General features: G+C 46.2%; 2 protein-coding genes across 2 annotated transcripts in view; one reads left to right on the forward strand and one right to left on the reverse strand.

Annotated features, from left to right (window-relative positions):
- Positions 1 to 22291, forward strand: part of Cyfip2 (cytoplasmic FMR1 interacting protein 2) — a gene marked incomplete in the record, with an annotated part of 135344 nt that overhangs the window by 78379 nt on the left and 34674 nt on the right. The window contains 3 exon segments of the mRNA XM_017801740.2: positions 1784 to 1903; positions 6268 to 6467; positions 8455 to 8542. Coding sequence (XP_017657229.1) covers positions 1784 to 1903; positions 6268 to 6467; positions 8455 to 8542 — 408 coding nt within the window.
- Positions 10321 to 13422, reverse strand: Fndc9 (fibronectin type III domain containing 9). The gene is made up of 2 exons (XM_008847386.2): positions 13240 to 13422; positions 10321 to 11302 (listed from the first exon to the last, which is right to left on the reverse strand). Exon 2 carries the CDS (start codon positions 11293 to 11295, stop codon positions 10621 to 10623), a length of 675 nt encoding a protein of 224 aa, XP_008845608.1. The 5' UTR covers positions 11296 to 11302; positions 13240 to 13422; the 3' UTR covers positions 10321 to 10620.

The raw sequence follows: 22291 nt of genomic DNA on the forward strand, positions 1-22291 counted from the left end.
ACAAGGAGTGACCACCGTGACCTGCCATCCCAAGCTGCAATTCCTTTTCCATTGGCACTGCCACCAAATGAGTAGATTCACCTCTGAACAGGACCTAGAGCGTGGCATAGTGAAAGGCTGCAGCCCCTTTAAATGAACCTGGAGTAGAAACTGGCTTGTTTCATGCAGTGTTCTGTTAACATTTGACCCCAGATGTAGAGAAAACACTGCTGGGACTAGGACACGTATCCATGTTTTAAAATGCTCATTTGAACTAGATGGATTCCATAACAGATGCCCCCACAGACCCCAGCCCAGCTTGCTGATGGCCACACTGATGGTAAAATGGCCCATGTGCTGTAACCTCTGTGCGGTTATTGTATGGTCCTTGGCCTCTGTGAAGCACCCAAGTGATCTGTGAGAGCTAAGGCCTAGAAGATGCTGAGGTGAGCAGTAAAGAGTCTACCTCAGACTCCCCAGATACTCCATCACTGAGAGAAATTCATTGCCAATGGTGACTCACAGGAGAGAAAAACACAGTCACCCGTGGAAACCTAGGACCTCCATAGATTACTGTTACCAATTATAATACAGCCAGAATTAGCCACAGGATATTAAATCCTTTTAACAGCACTTAATGTGTACATGAGACCACATTATAGAGCCCTAATTAGCTAGTAGGAAATTTATCCTACTGTGTGCAGTGCACACAGCAGGTACTCAATAAATGGTTACTGTGTCTTCATAGCTCCTACAATAATACCCATGTGGCTCCCAGGGGAAATTATCCTAAGCTATGTTTTCCATCCTGTGATCAGTCCTTCATCTTCTTGCTTTTAAGTTCATGCCTATGAAGGCTCAAAGGAGGCCTTTGCCAGAGTGGTTGTTGTCCTCTGGAGACTGAGCTGATCAAACCTCAGCACTGAATGAGGATGTCAGCAGAAACATTTGCCAGTCACCAGAGCTCACCCCAAGCCTCTTCCCAAGGCCTGAATGAATGTCTTTACCTCGGCTTTTTGTCAAGCCTTCAGCAGAGTCAGAAGAGTAATACAATACACATTCATTCCCTGCAGCCAGATTCATGGTGATGAGTGTTTCACCATGTTCCGTTCCCTCTCTCTTTCTCACAAATGTGTTTTCTCTCTCACACATTATAATGAGTGTAAGCATGTATATATGTGCACGTATTAATATGCTACATTTTCTCTCATATATTCAAGAGTAATTGCAGCTATCGTATTTCCCAAGGAGACACATTTTATATGTATGTATATAATCAAAATAGAGGGGCTGGGGAAATGACTCAGAGGGTAAAGCCTTTCCCATACAAGCGTGAAGACCGAGTTTAGATTTCCCGAATCCATAAAGCAAGATAAAATAAAATAAAATCTAATCAGAATTACCATACTCGGGAGATTTCCAAATGCTTTTTCCACAGTCATCCTTTATCCCAGTGATGCTCTCTGGTTTTAATACAAATTCTTACTAATGCATTGCATTGCATTTAGTTGCCAGTTGTCTGTGTAGATCTTAAGCCTCTCTTCTTCTTCTTCTTCTTCTTCTTCTTCTTCTTCTTCTTCTTCTTCTCCTCTTCCTCCCAGTTGCCAGTTGTCTGTGTAGATCTTAAGCCTCTCTTCTTCTTCTTCCTCCTCTTCTTCTTCTTCTTCTTCTTCTTCTTCTTCTTCTTCTTCTTCTTCTTCTTCTTCTTCTTCTTCTTCTTCTTCTTCCTCTCTCTCTCTCTCTCTCTCTCTCTCTCTCTCTCTCTCTCTCTCCCTCCCTCTCTCTCTCTCTCTCCCCCCCCCAGCTGTTGGGAAGATCAATTGACTTGAACAGACTCATTACTCAGCGCATTTCTGCCGCCATGTACAAATCCTTGGACCAGGCCATCAGTCGCTTTGAGAGTGAGGACCTGACCTCCATTGTGGTAAGGCACGGGGGGCCAGCAGGCTTGGTACTCTGGGTTGCCTCAGACAGAAGCCTGGGGATTGTTCTTAGCTTTCTTGATAAGGAGCTCTTCAAGATAAGGAGTTCATTTATTTCGCACCTGAAAAGAGCAGCTGGGAAAAAGACTTCAGTAGAATGGGAATGATCTCACCCGCCAGTGGACTGGCAGCCAAGGGTTGGGAGTGGAAGAGGATTTCCTTGAGAACTCCAGAGGTGACCACCCCTGAAGCTGGGCTTGTGTCCTTGGCAAGTAGGCAAGTGGTCCCAAGAAGCTAGAGATGGTACAACAAGCACACTTCAGGGGTGTGTAATCAGGGGTGTGGAAGGACTCTCAGTCAATTGCTCTGTTATATCTCCATCTTGAAACAATGAATGACTTTTGAAAGATCCCCCACAGTTTCATTCTGCACTGTGCCACACAGAATTCATAGCCTGTCCTGTTAGTGCACAGGCAGAGAACAAATCTGTCCCCTTCTAGAAAACAGCGACTGGACTGTTTTCTGTCACCTCTTTCTCCAGCAGGTAGCATAAACTTCATTGAACTGGGACCCCACACTCGGACAGGATTAGTGTCCAGTCTGGCCCTTGACAGTTACTAGCTTTCTGATCTTGGGCAAATTGTAAATCTTCTCCAATCCTGTTTCCTCATCTCTAAAATGGAGGAAAGATTAGAGGTCACATTTGAGGGTCATTGGAAGAGTGCAGTGGGAACCTACCGGAAAAGTATTTCATATAGGTATTTAGTAAAAATTAAATAATCATATATAATAAGCATCTTTAAAAAAAATAAAGATGATAGGACTGGAGAGATTGCTCAGTGGTTAAGAGCACTGGCTGCTCTTGCAGAGGAGCTGGGTTCAATTCCCTGCACCTACATGGCGGCTAACAACTGTCTGTAACTCCAGTTCCAGGGGATCTGATGCCCTCCTCTGGCCTTTGTGGGCATTGAATGCATGGGTGCACTTACATATATACAAGCAAAACACTCATACACATGAAAGAAAAATAAATCAAAAAATGAGAGAAAAATAGCTATGGGGCTTCAGTATTCTTTGGGGAAATTTTCTACAACATCTCTTAGCAGGAATTGTCCCAACCACTCACCAAAGTCATGGGTCACTTTCAACAAGAGACTGTAGAAATAGCCTATGTTTTGGTGGAAATCATTTGGTCATTTCTAGTTTGGGAAATATAGTTTTGTTTCATTCATGTCAAAATGCTGGCAATGCTTATCCCTAAGAGGTGGGGGTTTGGTTTTTCTTGTTTATCTCTGTACTCTGGTTCTCCACTAATGAGCATATCTGGAGTGCAGGTGTCCATGGCCTCTTCCAATTCCCTCGAAGACATGGAATGTTCTCTTGGTTAGAACAAAATCAAAACATGCAGCCTTTGCTTATCAGATGAGGCAGCAGTCTCCACCAGAACACCCTCTTCCTGGGAAGCCTCGGGAGGAGCCCCAGGGAAGCTTTCTCCTGGGGGGGAGGTCAGCAAGTCCCTGAGGGCTTTGGCTGAGTAGCATCTGCCTCCTGGCACTCGAAAAAAATGAACTGAGAAATGTACCTACCTTCAGCACTCTGCTCTGAAATGAGAAGCTACTGGTGAGCTGACAGAGGTTGCAGAGACTTGGGGAGTCAGTCACCTCCACTCTGCAAGTATGCTGATGAAAGAGTCTTACTGGGATCTGATGTAGAAGCCACAGATTGGCAGCCCGTGGGCTGTGTTTTGCTTTGGCTGCATGGTGTGCTTGAAATTTTGAAGCAACATATAACATTTGGAAAAATGCAAGTAAGATTTCAGGAGCTCAGACAATGCCAGAATGGCATTCCCAGATGGCAGCAGTTGCCAGGCTATGATTACACATTCCCTCAGATGAGTCCAGCTCTCTCCATCTGTCAGCCCCACAGGCCCGCTGGCTTGCTGTGCTGGAGCTGGGAGTGCTGCTCTCATCTCTCCAACCTCTCAGAGAGCTGTGGTTGCTCAGGTGTGGCTAGCACTCCTCCTCATTTCCCCTTTGGCTCTGTGCTCTTCTTCTTTGAAGTTGCCCATTCGGCTGTTTTATTTTCCCATTTTGCCTTCATGGTACTGCTTGATAAACCAGCTTTACTGTCATAATCTCAGATCCTCTGGAAAGGCACCGAAGTCACTCCTGTGACCTTTTCAACTTTTTCTAAAGTCCTTAGCATCCAGGACTCTGTCTCCACCAGTCAAATCCCCTCTTCTTATTTGAAGACCAGAAGAGCAGTAAATGTGCTGCAGAACGACAGTGTGGGTTGTATAGCCTAAGAAAGAAGTGGCTCGACAGTGACAGCAGCTGCACAGCAGAGCCGAGAGTGCTCTCCTTCATCCCCTCCCCAAGCCACGGAAAACACTAATGCACATTTATGAACTTAAAATCACAAAACAATAGAACAGAAATTGTTCCCCAGTTCCTCATTATCTTCCCTGAGACAGGGCACCACTGTGTGCTAAGAGCACTCGGTGATCTTGGAAATGAACTCCATGGCGCTTGCCATTTATTATTTATCTGCCTTATTACCCATCCTCAACAAAGACTCAGTGGAGCCAGCTTAGCCCCAAGAGATGGAAGCAGAGGGCCACATCTATTTCTGCTCTTCATTTACTTCATGGTACAGAGACTAGGGCCACTCCGCAGGTGAAATCCAAGTTTCAGCATTCTTTTGGAACATTCCAAGCATGCCGTCACCCGCCATTCTAGCATGGCAGCAGTGTCAAAGCACCAAGCCCAGATGTGTACGACGAGGGTCTCCGCCAATAGATGCCCCCCACAAGACTCCTTCCCCACCCCAGTTAGTTTCCCATTCATGCCTGGCCTGCCTGGCCCCATAGCCCTCAGTGTTTTCCATTGTGATCTGCACTTCTGAGTTCGAGAGTGGCTGAGCTGCAAGGTTGGAAGCTTGGGCTGAGGGGTCCACCCCACTGAAGCAGACTTCTATCAGTTCCAGGGGTCTTGTGACTGATGAGGATGGAGCCCATCCCTGTGTCCTGTGATTCACTGAGCTCACTGTCCCTTCTGATAAAGCTGACCCTGCCATCTCAGCATGACTGTAGGAATATGAAGACAGACTTTATATCAGAGTCACCTTTCAAGGACCTTTGCACCTCCTGCATCTTTCCAGGCAGCTGTATTGCAGAGGCCAAGAACTCATGATTTGGAATCCAAAAACCCATATTGCTTTTTTCTGCATTCTGTATGTTACCCTGGGCAGGTTGCTTGACCTTCTAAAACAGGAAGAGTTGTACCTATCTATAGCACTGGCTTAACCAAAGCATTTTCAGAGTGGCCTCAGGTGCCCCAGGACTTGGGCTTTCTTCTCTGTCTGAATGGACTTTGGTTCTTTTCAACAGTGGACTGAAAACTTACAGGACTGCAGGAAACCAAAGCAAACCAAAAGGGTTTCATTCTCCTTTTATTTCCCAACAAACGCAGCATCCCACTGTGTGCAGACACCAGCTCTGTTCTCACCCTCTGCTTTAAGGTGGGATTCCAGACTATCAGGTCCCTGGTCATTGGGACTGAGTACAGACTATAAGCACCTTGCCAACTCCAGTGTGACTCAAGGACCTGCAGTTCAAAAGAGGAGGCATTCTGACCCTGCCTCCTTTAAAAGTTCCCACAGTCATTTTATAGTCCTGAAGAATGTGTACTTGGAGCCCAGTTCCTGGATTTGAAACCAAGTTACCCAACTTCTCAAAGCCTCAATTTCCATATGTGTGAGGACTGCAGCAATATTGACCTCACAGGGCCTTGATGAGCATTAAAAGAGTTAACATATAAAATTAGAAAATACTATTTAGGTCAAACCATATAAAATTGCTGAACTTTAATAGCATTTGATTTTAAAAAACAGAAATATTATATGTTTTAACCTAATAATTAGCCCTAACTAGGTGGCAGCTCCTATTTGATGCTTTCAAAGGGGCAGAGAAATCACCTCTAGTGAGATCTAATCAATACTTGTCTTGGAACTCTGAGGAACAGGCTTCTTCCTCACCACTGTAGAGCTGGGAAGCATGCAAGATGCTTTCTACCCAAAGGGCATTAAATGGGATTTGCATGTGGTCAGTAGTCTCCTCCCCAGCGGCAGGCATGTCCCCCCTCTGTCCCTGCCTTATCCCCAGCATAGCCTGGTGATTCCTTCCACTTCTCAGAAGGGAACACTGCCCCGTGTCAGTATCAGTGCCTTCTTAGTCTTCATGTAGGAGGTCAAGAGGTTGTCCCTCCTGCTTGTAAGGAGTCTGTAAGAGAGAGATAGAGAAAGAGAAGGGGAGGGAGAGGGGGAGGATTACCTGAAAGTCTTTGCAGCCATGCCTTCTGTCCGGCAGGAGCTGGAGTGGCTGCTGGAGATTAACCGGCTCACACATCGACTGCTTTGCAAGCACATGACGCTGGATAGCTTCGATGCCATGTTCCGGGAAGCCAATCACAATGTGTCTGCCCCTTATGGCCGCATCACCCTACATGTCTTCTGGGAGCTGAACTTTGACTTCCTCCCCAACTACTGCTATAACGGGTCCACAAACCGGTAAGGGAATCTCTCTGCAAAGGGGGCTGGGCAGGGGACGAGGTCATGACCAGCTGCTTCCTTCAAACCAGGCCAAGCAGTGTCTGTTCATTCCTATGACAAGTGTTTCCTGGAGCCCCTCCTGGATACAGGCTCTGTGCTAGAGGTGAGGATGCCAGGGTGAGCAAGCAAACACAATCCTGCCTCTTGGTGCCTTCAAATGCTGCTTAGCCCAGTCCAGGAAGTGATGCACATCTCAAAGAAGGCTTCTTCCTTGAGCAAGTGATGCTGGAGGTGAGAGGCATAGCAGTAGGAAGGGCAAGGGAAGCACCAGGATAAGTCATCACAGTTTCCAAGGAACTGAGGTTGGTGATGAGGGTGGCACTGGGGGAGCTGGCAGTAGAGACATGAAGCATTAACAGGAGTAGACTGTGTGCTTCATAGATGACACTGGAAGGGTCTGGAGAAAGACAGTGCTGTGGTTGCATGGTATGTCCACATATCTGAATATATGTGTAAAACAGGCATATGTTTCCAGAGTACTCACAGGCATGGCAGAGTAGAATGTGCCTCCAGCAAGGAGCACACAGCTCTGGCCAGGCCCTGAGGCAAAGACAAGACTTACCCCCTTTTCCCCAGCAGTTTTATAACCTGTATTCATATACCAGTCAAGTACAGAAGGATGAACAAGAGCCAGAGGTAGGGACACACACCTTTAATCCCAGCATTCAGGAGGCAGAGGCAGGTGGATCTCTGTGAGACTGAGGCCACTCTTCTACGTAGTGAGTTCTAAGCTAGCTGGGCCTTTAGGGATACCCTGTCTTGGAAAAACAAAAAATGATAAACAATAAAAGGATGATTGAGAATGCATGTAGGTGGAGGTTTCCTCTGAGCCTGGATCCATGTTGGATGAATGGAAGGTATGGGAAGACCCCATAGATGTACTGAATCTGCATATTGAACAAGACATGCTCAGCTATGTAAAGATTTGACCTTAAAGGACATTTAATTGGGGCAACAGATTGCAGCCTGGCCACAAGCTATGGGCCCCATCGAATTGCCAGCCATGATGACAGTGTATGAACTGAGACATGCCATGAACAGCCCATGTGCTGAGAATGATGTTGCCATCTTTTTTTCCCATTTTCATATGTGTGTGTTTGGTGTGTGTGTATGTGCATGTATGTGTGCATGTGTGTGCTGATGTATATGCACATGTGTGCCCAAGTAAGGCCTGGGGTTGACACTGAAGATCACCCTCCATTGCTGTTGCTCTCCTACTTTTTTCATTGAGGCAGTGTCTCTCAGCGAAGCCCAGAGCTCACCTACATGGCTAGTTTGCCTAGCCAGCCTCCTCAGGGGATCCTGAGTCCACCTTCTGAAGCAGGAATTATAAGCAAGCCACCACCTGCCATCCTGGGGATCCCAGCTCCCCCACACACACCTGAATAGTGGGTGCTAACCGCCGAGCCTTCTGCCCAGCCTGGAGTTGCCATCTTTGGATGGTTGTGAGAAAAACCAGAGAAGAGCATTGTTTATGATGGGAAATGATTTAAACCAGTTTTATTGGAACCCAGCCATGTTTATCCGGGTGCTGCTGTCTACGATGTTTTCATGCTGAGCGGCTGAGCTGAACACTTGTGCCAGAAATATCTGGCTTGCAAAACTGAAGTAGTCTTAGTCCCTCCCTTTACAGAAAGAGTTTACTGAACTCAGATCTTGAAACCAACAGGAGGTGACCAATGGAGCCCCAGAGAAGACCATTTTCAGACCTAGCACATCCTGACTTTTTTGCCTACTGGATTCCAAGTTAATAGAATGAAGACAGTACTCAAATGGGATGATATCTGACTAGTTTAGTACCTCTGTAGGCAACCTTCCAGGATGTGGTACAGTTGTACCAATGTAAACCTTTGCCTCGTCAGCAAGGAGGAGCTTCTGTTGTCTTCTGTCCCAGGAAGGGAACCATTAGAACCCAATTAACTACTTTCCCATCTCTTTTCTCTAGTTTTGTCCGAACTGCCATCCCTTTTACCCAAGAACCACAACGAGATAAACCCGCCAATGTCCAGCCTTATTACCTCTATGGATCCAAGGTAATTAGTCCTCCCTGTTCTGCCTGTGTCAGGGTTAGTGAGAAAGGCAAATAGAAAAGTGTTCCCAGAATCAGGAGAGCCAGAAGGTGTGTTGCTCAAGAGGCACAATGAGACCCAGGCAGAAACAGCTGCAAGCACAACCATCTTTATTTGTTCACAGCTAGCAGGGATGGGGTGGACAGAGCTGGGTGGCTGGGAGCTGGCTGGGGGCTGAGGTGAACAGTGAGCTTGGGTAGATGCGGAAGTGGGTGTGCGCATCTTCTTGTGGCTTTCGAGCTCGTCTCATTTCTCAGTTGATTTGTCGCAGTGTCATCTAGTGATTCTGGGATTTTGTGCTCTGTAAATATAAGGGATTTGCACATAGAGCTTGAAGGAAGTCAAGGTGGCTGGAAAGGGTCTCCTCCTACAACATTGTGGCTTTTGCTCACATGAGAACATCCTGACTCCAACTAATTCCCTCACAGAGTGCCTGTTCTATCTCTGATCTTTCTATTCTAGCAATTGAATTCTAGCAATTCAATGACATTTTGTATATACCTCCTGTAGCCCAGATATGGACTACATTGTACATTGCTGAGGGCACATTAGAGGTGAAGCAGACATGATCTCCACCTGCCCGAACCTCCATCTCCACATGTGTGGTAGGGGAACGGTTTTCACCAAGTCCCACCAATGCCGTGTTGTTTGCAAACTTGTTTCTTATCACAGGGGCTCATATGGGGGCAATAAAGAATGCCACCAAGAGGATGAAGCCTGTGACCAACCAAAAAAGAAGCCAATTCTTTTCTTTCTGATAAAAGAAAAACAGTCACCTTTGATTTCAATTTTTGAAAGTAAGCAGAGACAGGCATACACAGTGGTGCGAGGTCAAGAGGCTCTAGATTTGGAAGTTGATGGACCTAGAAGAGTTCTAGACTTGCACCTAATGGGGCACTTGTGAGGTTTTAGGAGGATGCTGGGGAATCGGGTTTCTTCTCCCAAGGGACCAACTTGCTAAAGGCAGTCTTCTCAAATCAAGAGACGCTTGCAAGCCAAGTGTGGTAGGGCACACCTATAATCCCAACACTGGAGAAGCAGAGGCAGGAGGATTGCTGAGGACATCCTGGTCAACATGGCAAGTTCCAGGACAGCCAGGGCCATATAGTGAGACTGCCTCCCCCGCAAAAAAAAAAATGAAAGAGGGAGGGAGGGAGGGAGAGAGAGAGAGAGAGAGAGAGAGAGAGAGAGAGAGAGAATTGCAGACAGCATTTGAGGTGGCTCACAGACATGGTTCACACACAAGCAACCATGCTTCCTTTTTCAATTATCTTTCAAACCATAATGATATATGAAGTAAGAAGATGTATTTTGGTGCCAATATGAGTCTCTTCGACACTGGCTGGTCTGTCTCTCTGTCAAGTCCAAGGAAGCAGGCCTTAAGCCAGAGTCATTGGAAAGCAAAAGTAGTTGTCAAATTTAATGTTATTTTGCTTTCGTTGTATTTTTTCTTACATCTGTTCCCTTCTGTTTATAGAAAGAGGTGATGGATTTTTGTTTTTGGAATAATACAAAGTTGTCTTTTTTAAATGAGTCTGAGTTTTTAAAGGGGGTTAACTTAAATAAAAAATGTTGTCAATTGTGACAAAAGTAGTCTATGGCTTAAAAAAAAATGAGCCCAGGGTCTAGGGTGCCATTTGATTGTCTGAGAGTTGAAACAAGGCTTTTCACGTTTTTCTGGAAGAATGACTGAAAGCATGGCTTGACTCAGCATTTCCTTCAACTACTGGGAATGATTTACGTCACACAACTTTTACTCTTTACTTTGTAATATACCCATGATTGATTTAATATTAAAATAATGTCTTCAGTTCTTAACTGGGCCTTATTTGTCCCTGGCATACCTGGGGGCCGGGGCAGCTCCAACATGAAGAACATTGTCATGAAGAACATTGTCATTAGGCATCCATCCAACCCCTCTGATCCACACAACACTGACATTTGAGGAGAGAGAAAGCAGTAGTCTATAGACACATTTCTACAAAAGGCCTACTGTGTAAAGGCATCAGGCTATTTGAAGTAGGCCATCTCCTCCCCACCACTCATTCCTTGTAGTGAGGCAGTATGGCTGGTTGGTCACCACCTTCTCTGGCCAAGACTTCCACATCTGGAGCATCCTGGAAGGCTTGGGCTTCAGGTTCAGCTCCAGCTCCAGAGTTCTTGCGAGGCAGTTCCACCAGGGGGAGCCCCTGCAGGTCTTCCTCCCTCTGACCAAGAGCTGGGGCATCCTCGGGCCATCTCACCAGCCCATTGGCTTCCTCCATGTGGCCAGCTCTGTAAGACCATCGAGGTTCATGACAGCGAATGCACCAGAACTGGAGGCAGATGAAGGCCAGGACAGCTGTGAAACAAGCCAGCAGGATGGCCATCAGCACCCAGAGGGAAATTTGGGGGTCCACCAGGGAGCCCCCTGCAGCCAGTGGACTCTTATCCAGGGTGTGGAACATGGTGCAGTAGTGCCTGTATGGGAAGGCAGCCTTCTTGCAGCTGATGCAGAGAAAGTAGAGCGTGGAAGGGGCAAGGTGTTCCAACACCACCGAGCTGACGCTTCGAGGCACCTTCTCCTCGTGGTGAAAGCTGTAGCGCAGATACCCAGAGAAGATGCTATTCCAGTTGGGCCTGTACATAATATGGTAGTAGTCCTCCAGGCAAGGCTCTGAGGATGACCAGGAGATGATGGCTCCCGTGTAAGACACGTTTCCGACCTCGATGTTCATCCCGGTTCTGGAACCAAAGGATAGTGAAAAGTGACATCCCTCTCCTTCAGTATTTACTTAACATAGTCCTAGCTACCACAGACTGAGCCTATAAGATGCCCACAAACATTGATCTAGTTTTACAGACAAAGAAATAGCAGCCCAGAGGTTAAGCTTCTTAAGTCAACAAAAAAATAAGTAAGTGGGAAGGGGGACTGTCTCATCACAAAGCTTGACGCCCTCAGGCATGACTAAAATGGACCATTCACACCCTATCCTAGCCATACCCTATCCGGGCTGAAATCCTTTCATGCAGCATTGATCTTGGCTCTTGAAAAAGGAGAGAAGAGGCAACGAGAAGGGAAATCGGTAGAATCTCAGAAGCCCTCCATCCTGGCACTTCAGACCTGTGACTTTCAGTCAGCCGCTTCCTGACCTCCTGCCTGTGCTCTGGATGCTGTGAGCTGTTATTTAGAGCATTCTGCCCAGTGGGTTCTTTCAGACGTTCAGCCAAGGTGCCCAGGGCCAGTAGAGACTCTGTCATTCCAGCACTGAGTCCACCCTGGAACTTCTACTCATGTCTTGTTTTGTCAAAGCCCAAGGTACCAGGGAATTAGTTTCATAGGTCAAGGTCGACAGCTCAGAAGCATAACTGTCACTACCCGATACTCCTGGTACTTATGCATTTCCTAATGTCAGTAACCATCCACGGCAAGTGAGTGTTTCCTATGTCCAGGCTGCACTAGATGACTTCTTGTGAATTAATAGATTCCCTTCCTTCATCACACCCTCAGAACTCAATTCCCATTTCATAGATGAGCAACCTGACCTCCTAGCTAGTAGATAGAAAGAGGTCTCAGCTGCTTAGCCTTGTGTGTCCAAACTCAAGGCCTCTGTGTTTAGTGGCAGTATGTTACTGCAAAATGAGGTGCCGGCAATAAACCCTGATTACTGTGTGACCAGACAAGACCAGACAAGTCAGATGAGCCTTGTTCAGAGTGCCAACCTTTCTGCTCTGGTAAGAGGGAGCCGTCTTCAAGGCTTCATTCTGAGAGAGAAAGAATTTGCCTCTGAATTTCCTCTGATCAAAAATCTAGAAACAAGTCTAGCTAACCCATGTGTGCGGCATAAACATCCCCCAACCCCTGCTTTCTGGCAGGAAACACAGATTTCATTTCAAATTGAAATGGCCTAGTAAAAAAGCCATCCATCAGACTTGAACCCAAAGTGAATATTAAACCAAACTGATCTCTCTCTCTCTCTCTCTCTCTCTCTCTCTCTCTTTCATTTTTGTGCGTATGTTGCTAGGGGAAGAGGACTGTAGAAAGATGGACAGCATTAAGTACTTTCTCAGTGCCCGATCTTCTTCTTTAAAGATGGCAGGGACATGCTTGGGACGGAGGCTAGTTCCTTTCCATTTGGCTGGGAATTTCTTCCCATTAAATCGGAAATGAAAAGGATGAGACAGATGTGAGCAAACCCTTCATGGAAGGTAGCTGGAAAGGAGACAGGTTTGTGCACATCCTGGTCTCCTCACACATGTTCACCCTCACCACCCCAGGGACCCACACATGCAGCAGACACATTTCTGACCCCTGTGAAAGGAGAGGAATTCACTCCCTGTAACCCATGGGCACCGAGCTCTGTAAAACCCTCCCACTTGGGGAATTGGGACTCCTGTTCACACACACACTTGCCTTTTCTGTTTGCCTCCTCTCTACCGCTGGCTGTTTTTACAGCCTGAGTTCCCTGAAGTAGACATTTTTTAAGAGCTTCCTCTCTGGATGTCAATATCTTCAGCTTCAAGGGGCAAATCCACCCCCTCCCCATATTTATTTTTCTTCCTCTCTTCTGTTTCTAAATTGTCCCTATTTTTAACTATCCAATTCTGACTTCCTGGCCCTTCTGGCAAGCAAAGTGTGAAAGGAAAAGCCATTTCCAAGACAAGCCATCCACGTCTCTTACCTGATGCCTGCAGTGAATCTAGTCAGACCTCTCCCCTCCAAGACAGAGTGGACCAACGATGAGAGAAAGGTGCTTCTCCCTCCTCCGCACTGGGCTCTCCTTGATATCTCTCTCGCCACTGAGTAATCCCACTGTCGCCCCCAACGTTCACATTATTCATTTCTTCAGATCAGCATCATTCACCATGGCAACCAGCAGGCATCTACGCATGATGCTTTCAGGGACCGGTCTGGGAAGGCTTTTGCACAGAGAGGATCTTTGGTTTCTTCGGCCACAAAAGGGCAATATCCTGCTCATTGATCCCTAGGATGGTACAATTCTTTCAGTGATCAAGTATTTTCTTTGTAGTTAGTTTATGATCATTCTCTCTCTCTCTCTCTCTCTCTCTCTCTGTGTGTGTGTGTGTGTGTGTGTGTGTGTGTGTGTGTGTCTCTAGGCACCACCTGTATGTGTGGATGCATGTGTACACATTGTATCCATGCATGTGGAGGTCAGAGGATAACCTTGGGTGTCATTCCTTCAGTGCCTTCTACTTTTTGTTTGATACATGGTCTCTCATTGGCTGGAACGTCACCAAGTACACTAGGCTAACTTCCCAGCAAGCTTTGTCAGCACTGGGATTACAAGTGCACACCACCATGCCTGTCTTTTTTACATGGGTTCTGGGAATTGAATTCAGGTCCTCACACTTGTGAGGCAAAGGCCTTGTTGACTGAGCCATCTACCTGACCTGACTAGTGAACTTTTTGTTAACCCCATCTAGATCTGAGGGCAGTGGTTTTAAATCCAAATATGTCCTGTAAATTCATCCCCCATCCTCTCCCGCTCTATCCTACCCCCTGCTCCACCTTCTCTTCTTCCTTCTTTTTTCATTTCTGGTACTCCTCGTTATTTGACCCCTAGGTAAAGATTGGGCTCTAGTTAAGATCCTTTTATTGTCTAAATCCCAGTTCTATCATCTATAAACCTATGAGCCAGCTTGGGACAACAGGGGAAACAGACCTGAGCCCTTGTCATGATTGACCAACATTATAGTCCTTGTACCAGGTTGAACAGTAGCTTCCCCCACATACATATCCACCCAGAACCTCAGAATGTATGTTATTTAGAACCAGAGTCTTTACAGATGGTAATTAAAGATCTCAACAAAATCATCCTGGATTTAAAGCCATTGACTGAAGTCTTTATGAGAGAAAGAAGAGGAGGGTCTGCACACAGAGAGACACATAAGGGTGGAGGCCATGTGGAGACAGAGACAGGGATGGGAACGATGAGCCATAAGCCATAGAGCAGCAGGAGCGAGGAAAGGCAAGGGCCTCCCCTGGAGCCGTGGAGGGAGCATGGGCTTGTAGCACGTTGCTGTCAGGCTTCTGATCTCCAGAACCGTGAGAGAATACAGTCTGTCATTTTGAGCCACCGTGATTATGATAATTTGTTCTAGCATCTGAGGAATCTAGAACAGTGCTCCTAGTCAGGCGCACAGTCAGCCTCGGGCTCACAGTCAGCCTCAGTGCTGTCCGCACAAGCATCTGAGCAGCTGCTTATCAGTTGGACCTGGAGTTGATGTGAGAAATGGAAACCATTTAGTATTCTTGGGGCAGATGGTACCCAATGTGCCTTTTCTTTCAGGACTCCTGACCTTCTGCCTTTTTCTATTTATCCCAAATGGGTATCTGCCTGAGATTCTGTCCCTTCCTGTTCCCCTCAAAATTACAAGAATGCAGCACCACCATTCTGTGGAGGAGCCCACGGAACATGTCTAAAACAGAGGATACACATGGCTCTGGTGTGTGTGTGTGTATGTGTACAGGTGTATGTGAACATGTGTGTGCATGTGAAGACCAAAAGTTGTCATCAGATGCCTTTCTCAGTCATTATGCACCTTATATATTGAGGCAGAGTTTCTTGCTTGAAACCACAGCTTGCCACTTTGGCTATTCTAGCCAGCCAGCCTGCTCTGGGATTCCCGTCTCTGTCTTCCATCGCTAAGATCAAAGGGAGGCACCATGCTTGCCCAGCGTTGACATGAGTGCTGGGGATCTGAACCCCGGTCCTCAGCCTGGTGCAGCAAACACGTCACTCACTGAGCCATCACCCCTGTCCTAGATTTGGATTTTCAAGTCTTTTTTTCTTCTTTTATCTTTTTCTTTTTGTGCCTGTCATGTGCCTTTGAAAGATACACACACACACACACACACACACACACACACACTCTAAATGAAAATAAAATAGTTATCACAAGAGCCTGAAGAGGGTGGAAATGGAAGAAAAGTGTTCAAAAGGCACAGCTGACTATAATAAATAACTTTAATGTTCTATGGTATGATAAGATAGCTATGAGTGACAGCAACTAATAATTTCAAAGTAAGTACAGAGGATTTTGAATGTCTCCAACACAAAGAAATGACAAATGAGTGCAGTGCTGCATAGGCCAGTCATTACCACAGTCTGTATGCATTGAAGGTCCCACTGCATCCCGTAAATATGCACCATAACTACATGTCAATTAAGGATAAAATATATATATTTTTTAAGTCAGCTTCTTTTTGGTACTTGGACAAAGTGTCCAAGTGAAGCCATGAAGCTCTCCTGATGGGCCACATCAGTGACCATCAAAAAGCCAGGAGGAGCCACCTGGTGAGTCACCACCCGCCCAGCGAAGGGGCCCTGGAGGTATAGAGTCTCAGGGTGCATGATGCTCTTGATCTGAGAGGTACTTGTGGGCCTTCTCGTGCATTCAGTCTTCCCAGGGGCCTACCTTAAATCTGCCTGAGCACACACAGCTATCTCTTCCCAAATGCTAATGGTGACACCTGCAGAGCACAAAGCCAACCTCTCCTGAGAAAGGCCAACACTGTGGCTTGCAGGTACCCTTTAAATGGTTATTTTGAGGAGGATAAAAATACCAGAGTTAGAGGGCCTAGGAAAGGACAAGACAAAACTCCATCTTTTTTTTTTTTTCCCCACAGAATAGCAATCTATTTTTATTGTTCCTAGAGGACGTCTTTACCCACCTACTTTCCATTTGAGAAATTAAGATGCACAGAGAATGTGGGGCCCAGCAGCCGTCTTGATTCACAGTCCAAGAGACAGAACTAAGGACGTAGCGCCATTGATAGTCTTCTTCCTAGCATGCATGAAGACCTAGGTTTAGTCCCCAACACTCAATAAACCAGGTGTGGTGGCTCATAGCTAGTATCCCAGCACTCAGTAAGTAGAGGCAGGAGGATCAAAAAATCAAGGTCATCAAAAATGATCTCATTCTCTCTCTACCCTCAGGGTCAACCTTCCACGGTATATGCACGCGTTGTAGTTTCTTCAGCTGCCAGGCCAGGTATTTCCCAGTTGGCATGTAGATCCTCCCAGAAGCATTCAGCCTTGATTGGGGTCCCTGCAACCTCCTAAGGTGGCAGTAAAGGGATGGCATGCCTCCATTCCAGAGATGGATGGGCAGGAAGGAAAAGTAAGGTGCTCAGTCAGCAAGCCCTGGACTGTCCAGTCCAGAGGCAAACCCTGGATGTGTGGCCTTAGACAAATGCCCTCACTTGATGTGTGCCTTGATTTACTCAACTATAAAATTCAAACTTCAGCAATGCCTGCTTTGTGGTCTTATGGTGAGAGGAACCCGGTCATGTCTATGAGGGGCCAGGCTTGGGAACGGTAGCTCTTGCTATTAGGAAGACATCTGTGGCTCACTGTTCCTGCAGCTTTATCCTAAGGTCGTACCCTCAGTTGCACTTTCTTGCTTTTCCCCCTTAAATCAGCATTATTGGGTTTTTATGGAGCTTTTGTTTGTTTGTTTTTAAGTATGTGACCTCATTGTACATACATTAAGGAATACAGAAAAGTTCAAGTTATCACACAACTCAGATACAACCACTGGGAGCATGTGGTACATGTTCCATGTTTCATCCTGTTGATTGCAACTGTTCTCAGTTGGGCCTTCTCATCACACCATGTACATCAGAGACTGAAACTCAGTCTGACTGGACTCTCACAAAGCCAGATGCAGAACAGCAGTGCTTTACACCCAAGCCAGGTAGTCTCCGAGCCTGGGATCCTGGCTGACCCCTCTTAGGCTCAGCTGAGCTGCCCGCCTCCCTCTGCCCAACCCCCTTCATGTCCATGGTGAATAACACCCTCTACCTCAGCATTATCATCTCGTAAGAGGTAAAGACAGGCCTGTGCAGTGTGATGATTTCCAGAATAGTAGGAGCAAGCAAAGAGCTAGGAGACCCTGTAGAGACCATCCAGCTGCTGCAGGTAACCAAGAGAAGCTGCAGAAACATGGGCTCCTGGGGAGACACATTCAGAAGAACATCTTCTTCTGAACATCTTGTGCTCTGGAGCCCTAGCACACCTGCCTCAGAGCTCTCATCACAGTGGGGAGGGTTTCATCAAAAATAATATATGAGCCAATACTTCAAAAACTACCTTCTCTCATTACACAATATCATGATCGTACCTTTATCCATTCTTTTAATCCTTTCCCATAATTTTGGCCTTTAGAAACTGTTGTAACCTTTTGCATGCTCACTACTAGCTAAATAATGCTCCATCTCAACTGTGAACTGACTGCAGAGAGGGAGCTTCATGCGACTCTTGCAACACATTCCCATGATGTCATGATCCAGAGGATCCGGGACCCAGTGCCTTGCCACAGAGCTGGGTGCATCTTCACAGAGCATCTGCCTGTGTGGCAGCACTCTCATCTTGATTGATCAGGGCATCTCCGCCAGCCCAGGTGAAACACTACCAAGCAGTCCCACAAGTGTACCGCCACCACCCCTCCCTCATGTTCCCAGGCTCACAGCATGGTACCCACTGCAGTCAAGGCTTTTGTTCTCCTGGCAGCTCCTTAGTACTTGGCATCTTGTGTTTCACCTCAGACAGGTCACTGTGTTTCCTCTTGGGCCTGCTCTAAATGGAGATATTGGCCTCACCTGCTGCAGTAGCTAATCGTGGTCCCCACAGATAGCTGGTCCTTATCCCAGAGCTTGTAAGTGTAACATTTTAGAACAAGGTGTGACTAAGTAAAGGATCTTGAAATGGGCAGAGGAACCTGGATTGTCATGATGAACCTTGAATGCCATCACAGGGTCCTTATAAGAGAGAATAATCTAAAAGGAGCTGATGATGTGGAGACTGGGCAGAAAGACTGGGAGCTAGGAGTGATGTGGGAGGAGTGTGTGGACCCAGTGGTTCTGATTTTAGATTTATGGCTTCCAGAAGTATGAAAGAATGAATTTCTGTTGTTTCAAGGCACTGGGTCTGTGGCAGTTCATTATGGTGGCCACAGAAAACCAACAGGGAAACATGTAGGAGCTGAGAAGCAGTACAGCCTCGTGTGTCAGCAAATGGTGCTGATTATGAAGAAAGGAGTTAGGGTTAGGCTGGTATGGATGGCACTGGATTCCTCCAGGAATTAGCATCTGAGTCTTATAGAGGGGACATGACAGCTAGAGCAGGAAGGCTCACTTCCTACTCTCCCTTCTGACTTCTCTGAAGCATTTAACTCATGGCCCAAAGAAGGAAGGCACATCCTTTTCTTAGACCTTGCCAGCAACCCCCACTTGGTTCTGTCACCCTGTGAGCTGAGACTCTCAGACACCCAGCCCCACAGCTCCTGAAATACCAAAAAGGGACAGGCAGACATGTCAGCACTTTTTACTAGCAGTGGCTTTGAACCTGTAACTGGATGGATCCACCCTGTGGACCACCTTTCCATCAAGGATGGTGGTGTGTTATTCTTGTGTCCTGTCTATGCTGACCTGCAGTGATTTTAGAGAACCAAGCTCCAGCTTTGCAAACTAAATCAGAGGCCCGTGTTTGTGTTTGTGGGGTGATGGCATCCATTAGAGAAATTGTAACAAAAACAGGAAATTAGGACTGGTTTTAATTTCTTTTTGAATCTCTGAAAACAGTAATTGTGAGTCTGAAGAGCAGAGATGCAAATTACTTACAAATTTAGTTAGTCAGATAAGTAGAATTTGTTGTTTAGAGTGGCTGGCTGTGCTTACCATCTGGTGAGAGAAGTTCTCATCTACCATCCTTTAAAATAGTGACAACAGTAAGTGGTAGGTTTAATTTGGTTTGGTTTGGTTTGGGGTTTTTTGGAAACAAGGTCTCATTAGAGCCTGGGCTGGCCTTGAACTCACTGTGTAGCCAAGGCTAGCTTTAAACTCCTGACACTTTTTGCCCCCACTTCCCAAGTGCTAGTATCACAGGTATGAGCCACTGTGCCTGGATCAATGGTAAATGTTACATCAGATGTGTTTTTACCACAATTTTTAAAAATATCCAACTATAGGTCAAACTACAGTGCCCACCAGATCAAATTCATCATAACTTTTTCTCTCCTTAAAATGTGATTTGCAGGCCCAGGAGATGGCTTAGTGAGTGAAAGTTCTTGCTGGGCAAACCTGATGACCTGGGTTTGAAACTGATTCCCAAAAGTTGTCCTGTGACCTACAAACACACACACACACACACACACACACACACACACACACTGTGGCACACACTTACATATCATAGACATACAACAATGATAACATTTAAAAATAAATACTTTTTTTTTCAGGAACTGTAATCTGGGATGCCCAATAATCATTCCTAAATCAGGATGGTTTATTTCTTGATTATCTGCTTTGTGTCACGTTGTCTTAAACAAATATGATTTTAGGTGAGCCATCCCAAGCAGGACATAGACTTAGTTTTCCATTGGGCCATAGTTGTCAACCAAGTCAGTGGGTAGAGCTGGTATGGTGTGAGAGATGAGCATCCAATGTCTCAAGTTATGTTGCATTCCTGTTTTTCTTTACGGAACCTCAGAAAATGCCCAGGCTCCCCTATTCCCATATTTTCTCAATAGGGCCCAGCCTCCTACTGGGCCAGCAGGTCAGAGGGTGCCCTCCGGGGGTGCGTGTGCATGTTCTCTGCATGCGTGTGCATTTCCTGTTGCATGTGTGTGGTGGACTTGAGGGAATGGGATGGGGGAACTTGTTCACTTAGGAGGAAGATTTGAGTTCTGCATATTTCATGGTGGTTCTTCCTCTGTGAAATAAACTTGGACTGTTTACTGATGCCAGAACTTAGCCTCTCTACAAGAATCCAAGACTGACACAGGATTGACGCCCGTGGCCTCCTAAGTGCACCAAGTGTGGGAGGCGTTTTTTACCTTGTATGGTAATATAATCCCAAAACCTTTCCCCTCTGCCTAGACCTGGGAAGGCCTGCTGGACGGTCTCCACATACCTGAAAATGTGTTTTATGTGCTGCTAGGAGGGGCTGGGCACTGGGAGCTCCTTGGGGAAGAAGGAAGGCTTGGGAGATTGCTAAGGATGGTAGACTCCCAGGAGAGAACAGTGGTGACTGCGCTTTGGAAGGGAGTAATAGGGTTCCTCTGTTCCAGCCTCCACCATGGGGTGAGGGGGCTGCCCAGCCCAGGTTTCCTGGATAGTTCTTTTCTAATGTTTTAGACACTGAGCAATATCTGCATTGGGGATGCAGCTGGTCCTGGCTCTGATTTCTGTCACATCCACTTGTGGGTTGTATACTGTGTTCTATAAAATTACACTTTATACGAATCTGTCCACATTGAGAGACTCATCACTGTAGCCAGAGCTAAAGGAGAAAAGAACAGTAGACTGTACCTTCTTAGTGTTTGTCGGATAAAATAAGGGTAGTGTTATTTCCATGAGAGCTTTAGTAGCTGAGCACCAGGCTTCTGCTTTATGTGTCAGTCAAGCGTCCAGCAGCCCCAGTGGGCTTGGTAATGCCATCTTCCTAGGAGAAACCAAGGATTTTAAGTCATTTCTCCAAGTACATCCAACTAGTAACCTAGGACCCTGAAGGAGAAGTGCTATGATTTCAAGGCCAACCTGGGCTACATAGTGAGTACCAGACCAATCAGAGCTACATAACAAGAGTCCAGCTCAAAAAAATAACAATAATAACAAAAAATAGGACCCTGGGATTTGAGCCCAGCTATGGCTGTACCCACCCTAGCACCCATAATGTAGACTCAAGTACATAATAGAGAATCAGACAGAAAAACAATAAGCTGATTGCCACTACCACTATCCATTTGAAAGCTCCCTGCTGTGCAGAGCAGAAATTCCTTTCATGGAATCATTAAAGGAGACTGAGGAGGATATATATGCTTTCCTGGGTTCACCAGAAAGGCCCACAGTCCCTGTTATGAGTGGGAACTATGAGGCTGTTGGGGCCATTCAAGAACTCTGTCAAATGTCCCCATGGCCACAGCGCGCCTAAGCTTTGTCTTCTAGTGCTATGTAGGCTCAGGTGCAGGCCTCTGCAGGAGAAAACTCAAAGCATGGTTCTGCTCTTCGATGTTTTAAAATAAATACTAGAAAGTAAATTAGGCTATAACATAAACAAGTGGGGTTTTTATTTTGCTTTCATATTAGGGTATAATTATAATTATATATATATATACATACATATGTATGTATATAGTAAAATACACTTGACTTTGTTTGGGCCACCAAACAAGAACACCATAGACTAGGTGACTTAAATAATAAATATGTATTGCTTACAGCTCTTGAAGTTGAAAAGACCAAGTTCAAGATCATAGAATAAGGTGCTGGCAGATCTGGGTCTGGTTCACAGATGGGCATCCTGCTAGATCCTCAGATGGCAGAGAGAGGGAGGAAGCTCATCTGTCTGGTCTTATGGAAACACTAAATCCCATTCACAAGGACTCCACCTTCCCAAAGACCCCACCTCTTCATGACATCCCATTGAGGGTTAGGATTTGAGTCCGAAAATTTGAGGACACAAACAGCAGGTCTATGAACAGATCATAGTTGCATGAGTTTTGACAAACAACCCAGTCAAGATGTGGAGCTTCTCCATCTCCCTAGCAAGTTCTCCTATGCCCCTTCCCAGTCAAACCTGGCCAACACCCTCCCCCACTCCCCAGTTTGTTTGGACATTGGACTCCTCACCTCTGAAGAAGGAGACAGGAAAATCCAAATGGGGCTTTGATGATGGGCCCCAAACTACGTCATACCTCCTAGCATTT

This window comes from Nannospalax galili, unplaced genomic scaffold, assembly GCF_000622305.1.
Source record: "Nannospalax galili isolate Female #2095 unplaced genomic scaffold, S.galili_v1.0 scaffold983, whole genome shotgun sequence".
Lineage (NCBI taxonomy): Eukaryota > Metazoa > Chordata > Mammalia > Rodentia > Spalacidae > Nannospalax > Nannospalax galili.